The sequence below is a fragment of the Poecilia reticulata genome, chromosome 19, assembly GCF_904066995.2.
Source record: "Poecilia reticulata chromosome 19, P_reticulata-male-v2, whole genome shotgun sequence".
Taxonomy (NCBI): domain Eukaryota; kingdom Metazoa; phylum Chordata; class Actinopteri; order Cyprinodontiformes; family Poeciliidae; genus Poecilia; species Poecilia reticulata.
This window is the reverse complement of record NC_088848.1, coordinates 16,163,482-16,181,033: the sequence shown is the minus strand read 5'-3', so window position 1 is coordinate 16,181,033 and position 17,552 is coordinate 16,163,482. Positions and strand designations below refer to the sequence as shown.

Genomic DNA, 17,552 nt, shown 5'->3' with positions numbered 1-17,552 from the left:
TGCGAAATAACTAGCTGAAAGAGAGAAAGGTGAAGACATTTAGAGGAGAGGTGAAAGTAAAATGACCCCATGACTGTGAGGAATCTATGGGAAACTGACAAAATGAATGTTTTTTTTTTTTTTTAGATGGACATGAAAAGGTTTATTTTGTTTATCTAATCTTTTGATCTGCTCAAGAAGTTTTTTGATCTTTTTTTACATAATCTGAATAGATGGACTATTTATTGGATTTAAGGGGCACTATTATGCATTTTCCAGTCTCACTATAGCACAATAAAGCAACTGTGTTGCCTTCAGTTGTTATAAAACATGCTACAAATATCAAATGTGACTTTAAGGAAATTTGACTTTGTGATTTAACAGCTTGAAATTGGGCCTCTGTCTCTTTAAAATCTCCTGCTCTTTGTTAAACTCCGCCTTCAGAAAGTCATTGTCGCTCCTCTATTAACCCTTTTACAGCGTTTGTACTCTGATAAATGGCTCATAAAATGAGCACAGCTGATGCATACTTCCACCAGATGTTTGCTAATTGCTGCTGCTAGTCTGAAGGAGCTGAGTGATTAAAGTATTTCTCAAGTTAGAATCAAGGCAACACTCCAGGTTTGTTTTCAATGAGTGAATAACTTTAGAACATGCCGTGAAGCTCAAAACAGTCAATTTTACGTAACACTGCCTCTTTATCACCTTTGAATTTGCATCTTCAACAAACACACAAATATCTGAGGTGAAACTGTTTCTGCAGAAAAAGGCACCAGTTAACATTTGTTGACAGCTCAGGGAATAGACCTCTGCATAAAAAACATCTTTGAGTGGAAATATTTAAAATAATATAAGTAATGGATGATTTTTCCTTAATAAACTGTAAATCTTGGTATTTTGTGAGTAGGAAAAAAAGCATTTATTTGCAAGGAGTTTATTTCCCATTCGGAAAAACAAACTGTGTATTGGAGAAGAGTTGTCCGAAAATATAAACTTTAGTTTTGTTTTTTTTATTATTACTCTGCGGTTTAAGCTGTCAAAATTGATCACAACTTGTCAGCTGTCAAATCGATGTCACTAGGTGTGATGTTTTTTTTATTATCTTGCCATGGATCCTAAAATACCCACTGTGATTTGATAAAAAAGCGCAGGTTCCACTTATTTCTCTTCATTTTCACACACTTGGAGACGGGACACGGTTCTGTAGGTTCCTTATAACAAGAATTATTCCATCAGTCAAATTTATTGTGTGCAATCACAGATGTATTAATCAAATAAAGTTACATTTATTTAAGGACTTATTTAGAGCAAAAGGGCTTCACAACCTAATTTCTAATGTCTTACAGTGATTTGCGGGGAAGAAAAGAAAGGAACGAAAGACAAACATACTATTTTGGCTTTGACTCACTTATTGTTCGGAAACTGTGAGGCCGATTTTCTGCAGTGAAAATAAGAACAAAAAAAAAAAACCCTCAAAGTGGTAATTACGCCTCCTGGAAGTGTTCATAAAAACATTTCATCTGTATTTTTTTGTTCAGCGCCTGAATGAGGGGAAAATACTTGATTTTCTTCCTGTTGTCAGAGCTCAGTTGTTTTTCTTTTCTTCCTGGCTCGGCCTCTGCGAGCATTTGAATGAGTCTGAACTGGATTTCAGGGAAGACGTCGCCATAGAAACCAGCTGATTTTTATGTATTCGTTGCATCTTTTTTATTTATTTTTTATTTTTATTTTTATTTTTTTACTAACTCCGTGTGAGTCAGTCGCCGCGGCATTTGTTCGTGAACATCCGGTTGTGTTGACGTTCAAATTGCTGTCTGTGTCGTTTGCTTGTCTGCGGAAATGTGAGTGTTGCCGTCGTTCCTGCGAGCGACCAGATCGCCTCGCACTTTGACCTCTGACACAGCTTCACCGTCAGACCGTCGGCGTTGTCCATTTCACGCGCTGTTTGAACCCAATCAAGCTGGATTAGCCACCTCCGTCCGTCTGTTTCCCCTCCTGTCACCATCACATTCTGCATCTGTGTGATTTCTTCGGGAATGATGACTCCTCTCGTTGTCATGCCCGGCCTCCGTCCCCGGTAGAAAGTGTGGTGTCAGCAGCAGCAGCGGGGCGGGAGAGGACGGGGAGGGGAGCGGTGATTTATCCGCCCTCTGCCAGCGTTTGTGACGTTGCGTCTGTACTGGCTGTGAGAGCTGAAGCTTTATCTCTGTCACCGCTTTGGCGCACAGATACACTCATGCAGACATCGCAGCGAGGAGCTTGTATCGATTGTATCCGTTCCTTATCTTCTGTTTACAACCTTCAGGTCTTTTATTTTCTTATTTCACTTTGTATTCAGGAGGGGGCTTTTTTTTTTAAGAGTAAAGGCATAAAGCTGGACTACTTTAGCAGTAAAACTTACCCAAGACACTTGCACAGCCTTTTTCCACTCCATTAGCTCAAAGTAACAATCAAAGTGTGGCTTGTCTGCTGATCCTGCAGACCACTCTGACACTCAATTTCTGACACACACACACACACGAGGACTTAAAGTATGTGTGCATGTCAACATGAAGAAAAAAATAAAGAAAAAAAATATTTATTTATTCATTTATTTTTTGTTTTTGACCACTTGCTATTTATTACCTGAGCTTAGGTACAAAACACATCGAGTCTTTGACAGTAATCACGGCACTGCTGCAGAGAAAAATGCTACACCACAGGTAGGCCGGTCACACTAAACAATAAATCAGTTAATCGCATGATAAATTAAAAGAAACTCAATCATTTTCATTGGCTTGATTTATTGTTTCTCTCCCTCTCTTTTTTTTTTTTTTTTTTTTTACCAAAAACTGACCGATACAGGTATTCAGTCTGGCTCAACTCGCTTTCTCTATTTTTAAAATACAATTTTGCTTACAGACTCCATAATTCATTTTATTTGTTGTTTTTCATTATTCATCTTGGACTTTCCAAATGTCTCCTGGTTTCAGTGTTTAAATGTTCATTAGAATTTAAAAGTTGTTGACATTTGAGAATATGTTCTTGCATTTTTATGCCATTACTTCTGTTACGGTCTTAAAACAACAATGTTATCGTTTATCGCAGTAAGTTCTGGAACAATTTATCATCCAGCAAAATTGATGGTGACAGGCCTAACCATTTTCCTTTTGGGCCACATCAGGATCATAAATATCCTCAAAAAGCTGCTGTGGCAGAATATATTGATAAAACCCATACAAAAAACTGCTGAAATATTAATAAATAGTTCCCTCTGCATTCAAATAAATAGTTCCCTCTGCATTCAAGTGAGTGTTTCTTGAAATTAAATAACACTGAGCATTTTTTCACATTGATGGAATTTGGCAGAATACGGCTAAAGCTGCTTTGATAAAGTAATATTTCTGACGGTTCTGTTTATGTCACAGAGCTAAAAACTGAAAACTAACCTATCGTCTGTGAATCGTCTCCCGGTTTTCTGACGACCTGTTTGGTTCTCCGTCAGTCCCTCGGGACACAGGACTTGTTCCCATGGCGACGACTGATGGATGGGTGAAGCCATTACCTGCTCCATAATCCCACAGTGAAGATTCAAAAAAAATATTTCTCTTGGTGTTCAACATGATTCCTTATTTTTGGCCATGCCTTCAAGTTTGGTTTTAGTAAAATATTCCCTACTTCTTGATGCTCATTAAGTAACAAGCAGCAACTTCCAGCTGTGTGAAACAACGTGAGCTGGTTCAGTTGTCCTCAGTTGGAAGTACGAGAGGAAGAGGCTGACCTTTAAAGCTGCCATCAGCCAAATCTGCATCTTGACTGAAATCCTTTTCTTGCATTCTCTTTGTGGTTTCTGTCTTGTTCACCCTCACGTTGCGAACCAACGGAAATCCTTTCATTTCTTCTCCTTAAGCCTTGGTAACTGTAATGATTCCTGCTATAAAGATATTTTCTATCCTTTCAGCTGCTTAATGATGCCGATCACGTTACCTCGCCTGTCCGGGCCGCGTCTTAATACGAGTCTCTTGGCTCCTTCGGCTTCCTTCATCCCTAATTGGGATCGCTTTGCAGAATCTTCCTCTGGATTCAGTCCAGCCCTTCAGAAGTTCTCACTTCTGTCTGCGCTGAGCTGCGGCTGCATGAAGGATGACGTTGCGTCTAAAGAGCTCGGCTGATCCAGGTGGATGAAATGGTCGCACTGCTGTCCGTTTTGTCCCGTGATGTGACGGACTGACGCACTAGCCCAGTTCTACCAGTACAGCCGACTTCCTGTTCCTCAGAAAACATCGCTGCTGTGTTGTGTGTTACTGGGTCAGAAACGTGAGGGCACGCTCGCTTTCAGGTTTTAGAAATGCACCTTTTCACTTTTCAGATTCCATTTGAACATTTCAAACACAAGCATAGCCCATAGAAGCGTGATCCACTTACCGCCGACGGCAACAGGACGCTCTTCTTCCTATTTGTCCGTCCCGGAGAGTTTACTTAACTTCAGAGGGCAAGTCTGACATTTCAGAGACAGGAACGCTACAGATGTGATTAGCTACAGGACAACATGACATATTTGACTCAAAGCGACAGATTTTTTAAAAAACAAAGCTAAGAGCCCTGAAAAGATTTTTAAATTTTAAATTACTTCTCAGTTTGTTCCACGCGAGGACGGGAGCAGCAATTTGTGCGTCTTTGATGTTTTCATGACTTGAGCTACAGAGCAGCAGCAGTAAAATGTACTAACTCTGATTTATGAGCCTTTATTTATGTACAGTATGCGAATTGTAAATGTTGATCAAATCTCCATCACCCAGAGGGGACACTTTCTTCCACTAGAAATCTTTGTCCAAAACATCATCATGCATTTCAACATTACATTGTAACTTGTCACCTAATCAACTGCATTTCTGTAGGAAAGCGTTAACGAGATCACAAAGCGCATGCAAAAAACAAAATAATTTTTATATATCGCATCACTTGCAACTGACAAAAGCCATTGAAATGTTTCTGATCATCACTTTCTTCAGTCTGAGAAAAACAAAAAAATGTGTAGGAAGAGTTTCCTGCGCTTTTATGAAATGCTGTAAAAGGGACAGTTTGGATCTTAAGTGAGTCTTTTCTGCAGCAGACAGAACCGGTGGTTTATCCAATAGATTACATTTCACTATAGAAAACAGCACACTGTAGTGTTATATATAACGAAGTCAAGCGCTCCAAGCATTTAAGCTTCTTAAGTTGCCATAAAAAAGTGCAAACATTGAGTTTTTTTCACTGGAAGGTTGACATTTTCATTTCTTTTGTGACTAGACGACATGAAATGTAAGATTGTTAACCATCAGGATGCTGTAGACCTTTGCAGATTGCACTTTAATCATGTCTGTGATGACAGTGACATGAAGCTTCCAGGTTACCAACCTTACCTAATCTAAGCTGACTGCAGTGAGAAGCTTTGGGTCCATTTTTGACCTGACAAGAAGATATTTAGCTCATAAAAAGTTACACTCGGTGGCGTTTTCAGGCAGAAACACAGGACAGAGCTCTCATCCGGCTGCAGAAATCCCCACCGACTGTTTTTCCCTCTTCTCGTCCTGCTCCAGCAGAACAAACACGTGAACCTGTCGGATCGCCTCAGTTTGGACTCTCCCCGCACCGAAGGCGAAGCGGCAGCAGCTCCGAGTGCTGCAGAGATCGGAGCTCTTTGGGGCTTTCTTGAATTCTTGCGTCTCCTTGTTGTCTCTCCCCGTTTTCATCTTTTCAGTCGTCGACGTGGGCACCAGCTTTTCTGCCTTGGGAGACGCAAAATGACTCGAGGCCAGAAGCGTCGTGGCGCTCGTACTGCTGGTGGAGGGAACGCAGCATCTCCAAAAACGCGTTGTGTATTTGAGTGCGTGTCCTCCAGCAGACGCATTTGTCTCGTTGGATTTTGTCTCATTAAGAGGGGTGAATCTTCTCGGTTTTATTTGAATTGGCAGTCGGCCGCGTGAATTTTCCACATCTGCAGGAGAACGCGCCGTGGAAAGGTATTTGTTGGTGGGTTATTGGATCATTGATGACTGTTTGGGTTGCGTCGGGCCTCGGAGCTGTTCTGGTGCCGCTGCTCCTCACATTAATTTTCTTTCTTTCATTTCCTCCTTCTCTCTCCTCAAATAAGAACTGCTGCCGTCAGCTTTCTGCTGCATCTGTTTGCTTTACCTCTGTGGCCTCTTCATCTGACTAAATCAGCCTTAAACTGATGTCCTTCCTATTTCCCGGCACTGCTGCAACCATCTTAACCACGCAAAGGATTTTACCCTCTACTGCCCTTGTTATACAGACTGCAGAAAGTATAGAAAATGTAATTTGAACATGTGTACAACTAAGTGGAATCTAGTGGTACAAGACTTAAAATTGCATATCTATATCAAGATTAGTGTTTTTCAAGAAATCTGGGTCAGGTGCAGCGTCTTGCACTGTGGTGAAGTGCTTTTGTCCTCAGTAATAAAGATAAAATAAAGGGGAGGAGAACCATATGGCTTAGATGCATCATATACGAGGTTAAGTTCCCAAAACAATTCTCTCCTTTTCCTCTTATTCATTTCAATCTACTGTTGAATAAAAGCCACTAGAGCCACAAAAACCTTTAAAAATAATCAAATTAAAGGGTAACAAAGTGTTGTAAAATATCAGGTATAGTATTCAAGGTCAAATTTTTGTGTCACTGATGTTTTTTTTGCAAGCAACTCCATTAAATTATGTAGTAGACATTATGTGACACCAAGTTGTACAATTAGTAGGTAATGGATTTTCTCTCTCTTTTTTTTTATTTTTACAAATTAGGATCTGAAAAGTGTGGCTTGTATTCAGTCTAGAGCTGGCTGAATATGGCTTAAAAATAAAATCAAATTTTTTTTGTCTAAAATTCCAATCTTAATCCGTTTTTTTCACCCTCACTTTTTTCCTTTAATTTTTTTTTTTACAAATGACAGAAAATATCTTTTAAAAACTGGCTCTTATTTCAACCATTCAAGCTGTAAAAAAAAAAAAAAGATGATATGTCTTGGGAGAGTTAATGTTACTCTGGACTGAAGAAGGGCATTGGTGGAAAAAAAAAATCCAGATTTTCCACAAATTAAATCTTCAAAAACACAACATTTGATTATTTAATATAATAAACAGCCGATGTTTCGGGTTGTGGTTCTGCTGAGGTGAGTCTCTGCCCCGGTCTCAAGTCTTTTGCCACCGTAACTGGTTTCCTTCCAGCTCCATTAATCTTCCCAGCAGCCTCTTCCTGACCTTTGTACTGTGTTCATGATTAAATCACACAACTCTCTTGACTAAACAGGGGACTTCTAAAGCCATTGGTCGCACTCCATTTTATTTGTAGACGTCACTTTTTTGATTTATCACTAAAAAACTTGAAACCGTCATTTTCATTTTCCTTCCACTTCTCCAAAATGTGCTTCTTTATGTCGGTCTAAAATCCTGAATCCGGTTTGCGAGGCCGCGTTTCTGTTAGCCGTTTCTCTGGCCCCTCTGTATTTGCTCAAAAAAGTCACGTAGTGCCAGGATTTAAAATCTTTCCTGCACGCGCACCGCGGCTGCTTCTTTAAATATTAATAGTACTCGCACAGTCAGGCTGTGTTTTCTGCTGCTGGGTGAGGTGGGAAGCGTGGGAGTTTTACATAAACCACAACTTAGTAAGAATATCCTCGGCTCTCCATAATTATCCCCCTGACAAACGAGTAATTAACTCTGAATGGCCTTATGTAGCATTTCAGCGCTACGGATAGTTCCTCATATAGAGCTGCACACGGCTTCATGTTGCACTTTATAGGAACGAAGACGGAGGACACAAATGTGAATCTAGCACTAGGTGAAATAAAATCTCAAAATTCCCAGATCTGACCATTTGTTTCAGTTAAAATGAGCATGTTTTTGTCATTGTTGTTATTATTATTTCTCTACTATAATTTCCTCTTACTTGTGCCAGCAGGTTCTTTACACAACAGTGTTTACTCTCTTTCCAATTAAACTAAGAGCTTGAATGCTGGATAGTCATGAGAGCAAGTTGCAGCAGAATGTAGAGGATCAGCAGCACCAAGTGTGTGTGTGTGTGTGTGTGTGTGCAGCTGGGTGGCAGGGCTGTTGGCAGAATCAATGTGAGAGATTTACAGCTAAAAGCAATCCTGCTTGGCTTTCTGTTTCCATGGTAACCATTTGCATTTCGGGTAGCCGTCGGAAAGTGAGGGAAATGAAAGCTGTAGTGATGCTGCGAGCAGGTTGCTGGTGAGGCGGGACGAGACGCTCGAAGCCCTCTCCCCCGGCGGTCAGCTTCCTGCTTCATGGTTGTGGTCAAAGGGACTCGATGGGATGGAAAACGGGAAACGGTCCAATAGAAACGGCTCGACGGGGAGAACAAATGTGATTCTTCAAATGCATTAAACTTTTATGCTGTTTACCTACGTCTCACTTCGGATTTAACTCCAGGGCTCCTTGGTTCTTCCTCCAGCGACGCGCGCTGCCCCGAAGACTTTGCTGAATGCATCTGCAAACGAAACGCTGCACATCCGTCAAATCACAGGCAGATTCTTTCATCTGTAATTTAAAACGGAACACACTACATTTAAAAAAAACAAACAAAATGCAATATTATTTATAAAGATGTAAAAAGCCAAAAAAAATAAATAAATTAATACATTTTTTTAGTGCATTTTTTTTGTTCTATAAATCCTAAAACACGTAATACTGGTCAAGCTGCAAGCTAAATAACTATATTCAACATTTACTCAGTTTGTGAAAAAATAGCTTAAATCAATATTTTTGTTCTCTCAATATTTTGTCTCCTTAAACCTTTTAAGTATCTTCCATGCAGCCAGAAATTTAGCTAGCAATATTCTGTATAGTTACATACATTTATATATATTTCACTGAAAAAAAAAAAACTTCTGCACTTTTTGTAACTTTTCTGCAAAAACACAAAATTTCACGAAGAATTTTTGGTCTAGTTTTAGTACAAATATATTGGCACGCTTGAGATGTAGTAATACATAAACTAACATACATCTGAGCAATAAAGGAACTTACATGAGAAATTGCTACTTCCTCTGGCAAATGTTTTCACTTATTACCTGGAAAAATGTCTTTTTATAAGTGAAATAATCTGCCAGTGCAACAAGAAGGGATAATAACTTTAAAAAGCTCCTCTAGCTTGTAGAAAAGAAAGTTATTTATAAGTTAGTTTTGTCTTGTTTTGAGTGTGTGAAGATATTTGCACCAGAAACTAGACAAAAACTCTTGTTTATGCTGCTCTCTGCTGGCTTTACATCTGGACAGCTTGACCGTCACAACAGCTCATTCTTTGTGCTCTGGAATTGAGTCTGAAATCTCTAAAAAAGATTGATATAAACTACAGATAATTTGTCTCAAAGATGCGTCGACATAATTGAATGAACCTCTTATTTTTGTGGATCACGGCCTTTGCTGTGTTTAATTCTTAGTGGAGAATTTCTTTTCTTAAATTTTGTGGGGGTTTTGTTTTGTTTTTTTGGGGGAGTTCCAACATGTCATTCTGCTTTGTTGTAAATTGTTTCTGTTTGCGCCTCTTCTGTGATTATTTCTTTAATTTCAGCTTCATAGTTCAAAATTAAAGCTGCGCATGAATTACTACTCTGCTTTCATGTCATTCATAAAAATAGAAATAACCTTAAAGTTTAGGCTCAGACCAATAATCCATTGTTTTCTCCATGTTTTTGGCTGGTTTATGACTTCCCATAGAGAACCCACACATGGACAGGGAGAACATGCCGACTCCATGCAGAAACACCTGCGGTCCTGATTCAAACCCGGGGCGTTCTTGCAAAAATATTGCAAACATTCAGTCGATGTAACGTTCCTCATTGAACCAGGACTCCTTAATGCTCTCGATGCAGCGCCGCACTGTCAGGTCTGTTGATTCGGATGAAAAAGCTTTAAAAAGTTTAAATTCAAGTAAAGGTCTGGGTGTTCTCAGGCCGACGTTTCACAGTGTAAGTGTGTTTCTGGGCCACTGCAGTGTCGCAGTGACACAAAAATATCCTTAAACTTTATTCACAACCTCATAAATTCCTAATGTATTCAGTCTGAACATTATTTAGGGGGGGGAGGGGAGGAAACAGATGAAATTTAGAGAAATGTATTTATAAGAATATCACTTCTGGGCCCCCTAAATAAAACTTTAATGAAAAAGCAAGGTGGAGCAGAAAATGTGCCGCCTGCGTTATGGGGCCGAGCTTTTATTCGACTTTATTGTTCTGTGAGTAAAATCTGCAGGACTGTATTGTCTCAGTGTATTTCATTCCCAACACAAGCAAGATTCTAGGTTTAAAATCAAACATGCAAACGTCTCTACAGCAGAACATTCATCAAAAAGGAAACAGAAAACCCTCAGTTTTTAATGCTTTTTAGTCTTGCAGCTGATATAAATTACGACACGCTCCAACACGCACCTGATCAGATTATCACGTAGCGTTGAGTTCAGCAGCTGACATTGTGCTTTGCTCTCTGTGTCCTGCAGATGGCGCTCCACTGAGCGAGCTCTCCTGGTCGTCCTCTCTGGCTGTGGTGGCCATCTCCTTCTCGGGTCTCTTCACCTTCGTCTTCCTCATGCTGGCCTGCCTCTGCTGCAAGAAGGGCAAGATGGGCTTCAAGGTGGGAAGCATGATGAGCTTTGGATAAAAACTGAAAAAAGACAAGCAAAATAATTAGAATACAACACAGTTAATATTAAATGAAGGCTTGTGTTTAAAAACAAAAAAAAAAAACTTTAAAGCACACAAATGGTAAAATGAAATTTAATCTGGAGTTACTTACTGAAGCTGAGTAGACAGAGGGATTCGCTGCATCTCTTCATCCGCTGGATGGAAGCCATCCGGTGTTGTTTATGCAGATGGGAAGCAGGAAGAGCAGCAAACAAAGCGGGATGAGTTTGTGTTTGTGGAGCGGTGCGGGCCCCGCAGCGCTGCATGACCGCCTTGTGGACGCAGCAGAGAAACCAACTGGGTCACGGCGCCAAGTGAAATAGGGCAGAAGAAGAAAAAATGGTGGCATACGTTGTCTTTTATTTATTTTTATCTCTTTTTTTTTTGCTTGCTGTGGAGTTCACCTACAAGTGTAAACTGATTTTTGATCAACTTATTTTCTTAAATCCTATATATAAACATTCATGCATCATTGATACCCGCAGACAGCAGGAGCAGCTTTCAGCAGCTCGGTGCCACGACTGCTTGTGTTCAGCCAGTATTTGACAAGGATTGTCAGCCTTTGGAATATCTGTTGCTTTTAAGCTCCTGTTGGGTCCAAACAGAACATCTGAAGATCTCAGCATGAGAATAAGAATGAAAATGTATTTATGAGAAAACAGTCTACAGAGGAACGAGTTTCTCTGCATGTTTAATGCAGCTCATTAGAACTTCTGAGAGTTCTTCCACAACAAGCCTCTCTGCTGGGATTCGGCAGGAGAGATTGAGTTATTCCACACTTTGTTTTACAAAATAATGCAACAAATTAACATAATTGTCGTCGGCTTAAACAGTGTTTATTTGGTTAAACTGTGTTGAACGCAGCAGCTAAAGATAAACGATTTTTGCTCAAAGGCTTGGAGAGATGAGGGATTGGTTTAATAATCAGGAGCGTTTAGCCTCTGGGTACATCTTCACATTTTCTATTTTCTCCTCTTTTTTTAATTTTTCATGCTATTTGTCAGGTATGTATGACTGAATGTGAGGATCCTCTGTGCTGCTGCTGTGGTTTGGATCTAAATTAACACCAGTTCATTTATTTTGAATGCTGAAGACCTGACTCAAGTGCTGCAGGATCCACAACTCTCTGCTGGTTCAGAGTGATTTAAAAACGGTCATTTTGTGAATCCTCTCCACTATTTCCTTCTTATATTCTGCTTTACATTCACAATCATGCAAAGACGGTTCATAAAGACTCACTTAGCTGATTAGAACTGTAAGATTAAACCCATTTTGCAGGAACCCAAGGCAAACAGCAATTTGACCTGATTAAATTAACTGTCTGCCTGCCCGGCAATCAGCTGCAAAAATAACAACAGAGACGGGAAGATCAAACATTTTACTGGAAGAGCTGGGAGATGTGACGGAGAAGAACCGGATCCAGGTCTGAAACGGTGAATCTAATTCTGTAGTGTCAAACACTGTCCATTCAGTTTGACAAGAGTTACTTTAAACAACCAATATTTTTAGTTATGGAAGTGTAGCTGCCTTCAGAAATCCACAGTGAGATTTACTTCTTCACACAAAACTCTGGTTACTGCTGAATGTTTTCCGGCCTTTTATGGTAACACTTTATTTTAAGGGGTGTGCATAAGACTGACATAATACTGTCATAAACATGACATAACACCGGTTGTGAACATGAAGGCGTCTTCATGAATGATTATGACTGTTGTCATTTGGTAAATAATGACATTTTTAATGCAAAGTTGAGCCTTTTAATGGATTTTTAGTACAACTTTCCATTAAAAGCCTCATTATTTACCGAATGACACTTCATGACACCAGTCATCAGACTCCTTCATGTTCATACCAGGTGTTATGACATGTTTATGACAGTGTGATGTCAGTCTTATGTACACCCCTTCAAATAAAGTGTTACCCATTTTATTAATGATAATTTTAATACATAGAGAAGGAAAATTTTGTTTTTGATGCTCTGAAGCCACCACACACAACCCTATTCATGAAAAGAACCACTTCAGACTGCTGCTTCTGATTGAAGATGGTTTCCTCTTTACCTTTGTTTGACTTTATGATGGTCGCTCGTCTGAAACCTGTCAGGGTGTGTTCAGGGTGTGATCAAGATGTGTTCAGGGTGTGATCAGGGTGTGTTCAAGATGTGTTCAGGGTGTGTTCAGGGTGTGTTCAAGATGTGTTCAGGGTGTGTTCAAGATGTGATCAGGGTGTGTTCAAGATGTGATCAGGGTGTGTTCAGGGTGTGATCAGGGTGTGTTCAAGATGTGTTCAGGGTGTGTTCAAGATGTGATCAGGGTGTGTTCAGGGTATGATCAGGGTGTGTTCAGGGTATGATCAGGGCATTATCAGGGTGTGTTCAGGGTGTGTTCAGGGTATGATCAGGGTGTGTTCAAGATGTGATCAGGGTGTGATCAGGGTGTGTTCAGGGTGTGATTAGGGTGTGATCAGGGTGTGATCAGGGTGTGATCATGGTATGATCAGGGTATGATCAGGGTGTGATCAGTGTGTGATCAGGGTATGATCAGGGTGTGATGAGGGTGTGTTCAGGGTGTGTTCATGGTGTGATCAGGGTGTGATCAGGGTGTGTTCAGGGTGTGATCATGGTGTGATCAGGGTATGATCAGGGTGTGTTCAGGGTGTGTTCAAGATGTGATCAGGGTATGATCAGGGTGTGATCAGGGTATGATCAGGGTGTGATCAGGGTGTGTTCAGGGTATGATCAGGGTGTGTTCAGAGTGCGGTGAGGGGATTGTGGGAACAGAGGAGGACTGAGTGTGTGTGTGTGTGTGTGTGTGTGTGAGGAAGGGTTTTCTCATGAGCTCACAGTGCATCCGGCCTCAGGGCCCCATTTGCCTCTAACAGAGGAGGAAGAGGGAATTTCAAAGAGACCAAGAAAAAAAAAGACTTCAAGGGCGATGATAGAAAAGGCTTTCTGTATTACTGGAAAAAAAACAGACTCGTCCTGTGATGGAGCATCTGCCAATGCTACTGGCTGTTGGACTTCATTTAGACAAAAAAAAAAAAAAGCAGATCTGAAAAGTGAAAATCTCACGAGTTCCACAATCTGTATTTTTATGTCCATTTTTAAGAATTGCAATAATTTATCTTGTTGCAAAAGTTCAGCAAATGCTGACTGCATCTGATAAATGTTTGCCATTGGCGTAAAAATGACAAAAGCGTAACTGAGAAGTCATGGACTACGTTTAAAACCCAGTACAGGGTGTTTTTTCTGTCGTAAATTTCATTCAGGGTGGCACTAAAAAGATCCTAAAAAGTCTTAAATTTGACTTTCTGAAATCTGCTGGTACCAACCAATTTAAATGAACTCCACCAACACTGCCAAGAAAAGTAGTCGAATACTGAGCCAAAGTTTGCTGACAGCTTCAAAACGTCTGAAATATGCCCAAATATTAGCCAGAGGTCTATTTTTATTTTTAAGCTTACTTAGTTTTGAACATTTGTGGACAAAACTCCTGTATTTAAGAATCCCTGAAGTTGTTTAATTGCTCTCTCTGCTAGTGAAGAATGATTTAAATGAGTAGTAAAAAGCTTCACCTTAGTGATATTTATGTAACTGTAGATTCTGTTCTAACTCTTGAAACGGAAACGTGTAAATCAGGTTTCCAAGTGAGATTTCGCGATTCTGAAAAACCCAAGTTTTTTTCTGTGACATTTTGCGGTTTTAACACAAAACGCTGCAGAAGCGTTGCAGTAAAACGCGTAGAGATAAACAGGAAAATCCACTCTGACTGTTTTTAATTACATCTTGGACTAAATGTGAAACATCAGAGACAGACTTTGTCTTATAGCGCTCATGTTTTTCTCGGTACATATCGGGGTGACTGTCCTGTAGGAGTTTTCAGGACAGACACAAAGACATCCAGTGATGTCACATGTGCAGTATGTGAACCCCTCCTCTCCTTCCTCCTCCTCCTCCTCCTCTTTGTATGTTTTCTCACATTTTTGGGAGGCCTCTGCGTCTCTCCTCTCCCTCTCCAGATGACCAGAGGTCCGCTCCAGGCTGTGCACTGGGAGCCTCTGCGCTCCTCCCTCTTCCTTTCTCCCTTCCTCTGTTAGCTTTTTCTCCCCTTCATCCCTCCATCCTGGCAGACTTGGGGACAGTCTGTGGTCAGCTGCAGAGCTTCTTCCTCCTCTTCTCTCAGCAGAATGATGAAACTTTTCACTCCCTCAGCCATCCTCATCACCTCTCAGTGTGTGTGTGTGTGTGTGTGTGTGTGTGTGTATGTGTGTGTGTGTGTGTGTGTGTGTGTGTGCGTGTGCACGCGTGCATGTATGTGTGTGTGTGGTTGTGGGAAACCAAGAAAAAGGCTGAAATTATGAATTTGGGGGTGTTTGTCATCTTTGGTAGAAGGTAAGCTCATGCAGTACTGCAAATTTTCAGAAGAATTCAATTAGAAGATTTGTTAAAAACAAATTTACTCATTGCAAAGTTGAAAATGTTGCATCAAAGTTTAATGCATGTGTTGAAAGGTTGTAAAGTTTTCTCTGCAATGACATATTTCTTGATTTATTTTGACTGTTTGGAGAAGAGATTATTTGCAGTTCACAACATTTAATCTTTTCAGAGAAGAAGGAAGCAAACCGAGCGCCGCGTCAAGTTTTTTTTTTCTTTCTTTTTTTTAAATGCAGCGTTGTGTATGTTTGTGACAGAGTGTCGCTGCAGAGACTGAAAACACATGTTGGATGTGAGAGAGGGGGCGAGCGGGGCCGTGTGAAGGTTTGGAGTGGAGGCAGAAGGAGGGGTCCGCGGTCTGCACCAGTGTGTGTGTGTGCGTGTGTGTGTGTGCTTGCATTCCTGGGGGACAGGAGGAAGCGGGAGACGGAGGTGTTTATGTGCGCATGTGTTTGTGTGGGTGTTGCAGAGGGCTGCAGTGGGTCACATTTTTCCAGTGATGGGACCCCACAGCCCTCTAGATCCCATCTGAGGGACTTTTATTCTGACATCCGGCCAGTGGATGCAGCCAACTCTCTCCCTCCCTCCTTTCCATCCTCAGCTGTGCTGCTGTTCACCACGGACAAAAGAAATCTTTCAGAAGACGTTATCGGTGTCTTCTGAAAAGACTTAGAGTGATATTTTACTTTTGGTTCTTACAGAACAACATGACTTCATTTCTGAAGACAGTGTAAAATCCTCATGGTTTTATAACTTGAAGGAAAAAGATAGTGATTAGTCGGGCAGGTAGTCTGCAACATCCATCGAGTTACTTTAAATTAAAACAGGAACTGAAACGTCTCTCATGTCTGTAAAAGAGATCTGGATCCTAACCCACTCAGTGTCCCAACAAACCTCTCATCAGTCTGATACCATTGCCTTTGGTTCCTGATACTCTTGACCAGGAAGGACATTCGACTGTCTTTTATCCGATGGCTGAGAGACGTAATGATAAGTACTAGAACTTGGTTACCGTTTGTTGGTTATGTTAATACATTATCATTCACAGAGTAACTCTGTCACTATGAGATCATTGGTTGTCACAATTTCAGATCTAGATGTTTACACCAGGATATGTACATCTTGTTTCTATCATTTGCAGCTGTTTTTTTTTTCTTTTTTCTTCTTCTTCTCCGCATTTGGTGTTCAAACAACATACTGCTGGTTGGTATGCGTTGTTAGTGTGTCTTATATCTGCCTGCTGTCAGTTTCGTATTATTAAAATCTGAAAATAAAGTGTTAAAAAAAGGAAAGGAAACTGATATTCCTCTGTCCATCAGCACATCCCTGCTCCTCATTCCTGGATCATATTTAAGGTCTCGTCTTAGTCGAAGAGGCATCCAGAAGGCATTTCTTCATATTCTCGAACCACATCAGCTGACCATTCTCAGTGTTGAATGTTTTCACATCTAGAACAGCAGATTTTCATTTTTTTACATGTCTTTGTTTTCATAATTAAAATCACGTTTTTACGTTTATTTCTTTGATAGCTGACTAGCAGTTTGCAGCAGTACGTTGGGGAGGGGCAGCGCTGTGTTGCATCATGTTCCATGACGTCTGGTCACTCCAATGGTTTCTCTGTGACATCTCATCATTGTTTTAATTAGATTACAGGCGCAGATCGCTGTAGTGCCCTGAGAAGGGGATGTGAGTTAAACAAACGGGTTCACACTGTCACATTCAGAAAAAGAACATCTGATTTATTTCACCACTGTTTGTTCTTTGTATAAAAAGTTGTTTTTGAAGTAAAAAGGAGAAGCGTTTGTCTGCGGTCTGATTTCCAAACGGTTCCTGAGGATCAATATCTGCAGTCGGATCTGTGAAGTTTAGGACTGAGATACATGTAGTCTCGGAGCTAATAATCCCTGGATTTAACGGACCGACTCTGTTTACGATCTGACTCTCCAACGGCCTCACAGGAAAACAGAACCGGGCCAGCACAGCTTGCTGCAGTTTATCTCGGCTCTGCTTCGACATTTGGGCCAGAAAAACCAGAAACGTTCCACGTTTTGTATCAGCAGAAAATCAAAGATATCTGGTTGCTCAAGTCATTCAAAATAAGTGAAACCAGTACATTTACTTTATTTGACCAACAGTAAATAATTATGTACTCATCACATTAGTACATTTATAAACTCCAGACTGGAGCTTACTTCAGGACACTTTGGGAAAACAAACATTTGGCCATGTAGACCCAGAATCAACCCGACAGAAATAGAAACTATCATCAGACTCCACTTCGTCTTTTTGAAGGACATATATTTTAACTTTTTCAGAGACAAACTTAAAACCCTTTTATCGCTTGTAACTTAACTGCTATCACACCAACTGTTTTAGTGTGAAATTTAGGAAAAATTATGATTGTGTTGGATTTGCATCAACAGGCAATAGTGGTATACATACGACATGTTGGCTACATGGTG

General features: G+C 40.5%; 1 protein-coding gene across 3 annotated transcripts in view; it reads left to right on the top strand.

The window, feature by feature from the left end:
- aatkb (apoptosis-associated tyrosine kinase b) overlaps nt 1–17,552 on the top strand; it is a 63,424-nt gene that overhangs the window by 25,586 nt on the left and 20,286 nt on the right. For 2 of the 3 annotated variants that reach the window (XM_008437628.3, XM_008437629.3), the window contains exon 2: nt 10,475–10,608. In XM_008437628.3, the coding sequence (XP_008435850.2) occupies nt 10,564–10,608 (45 nt within the window). In that variant the 5' untranslated portion in view covers nt 10,475–10,563. Of the gene's footprint in view, nt 1–10,474; nt 10,609–14,698; nt 15,049–17,552 lie in introns of those variants that run through there. The other variant, XM_008437630.3, reaches the window with a different exon arrangement.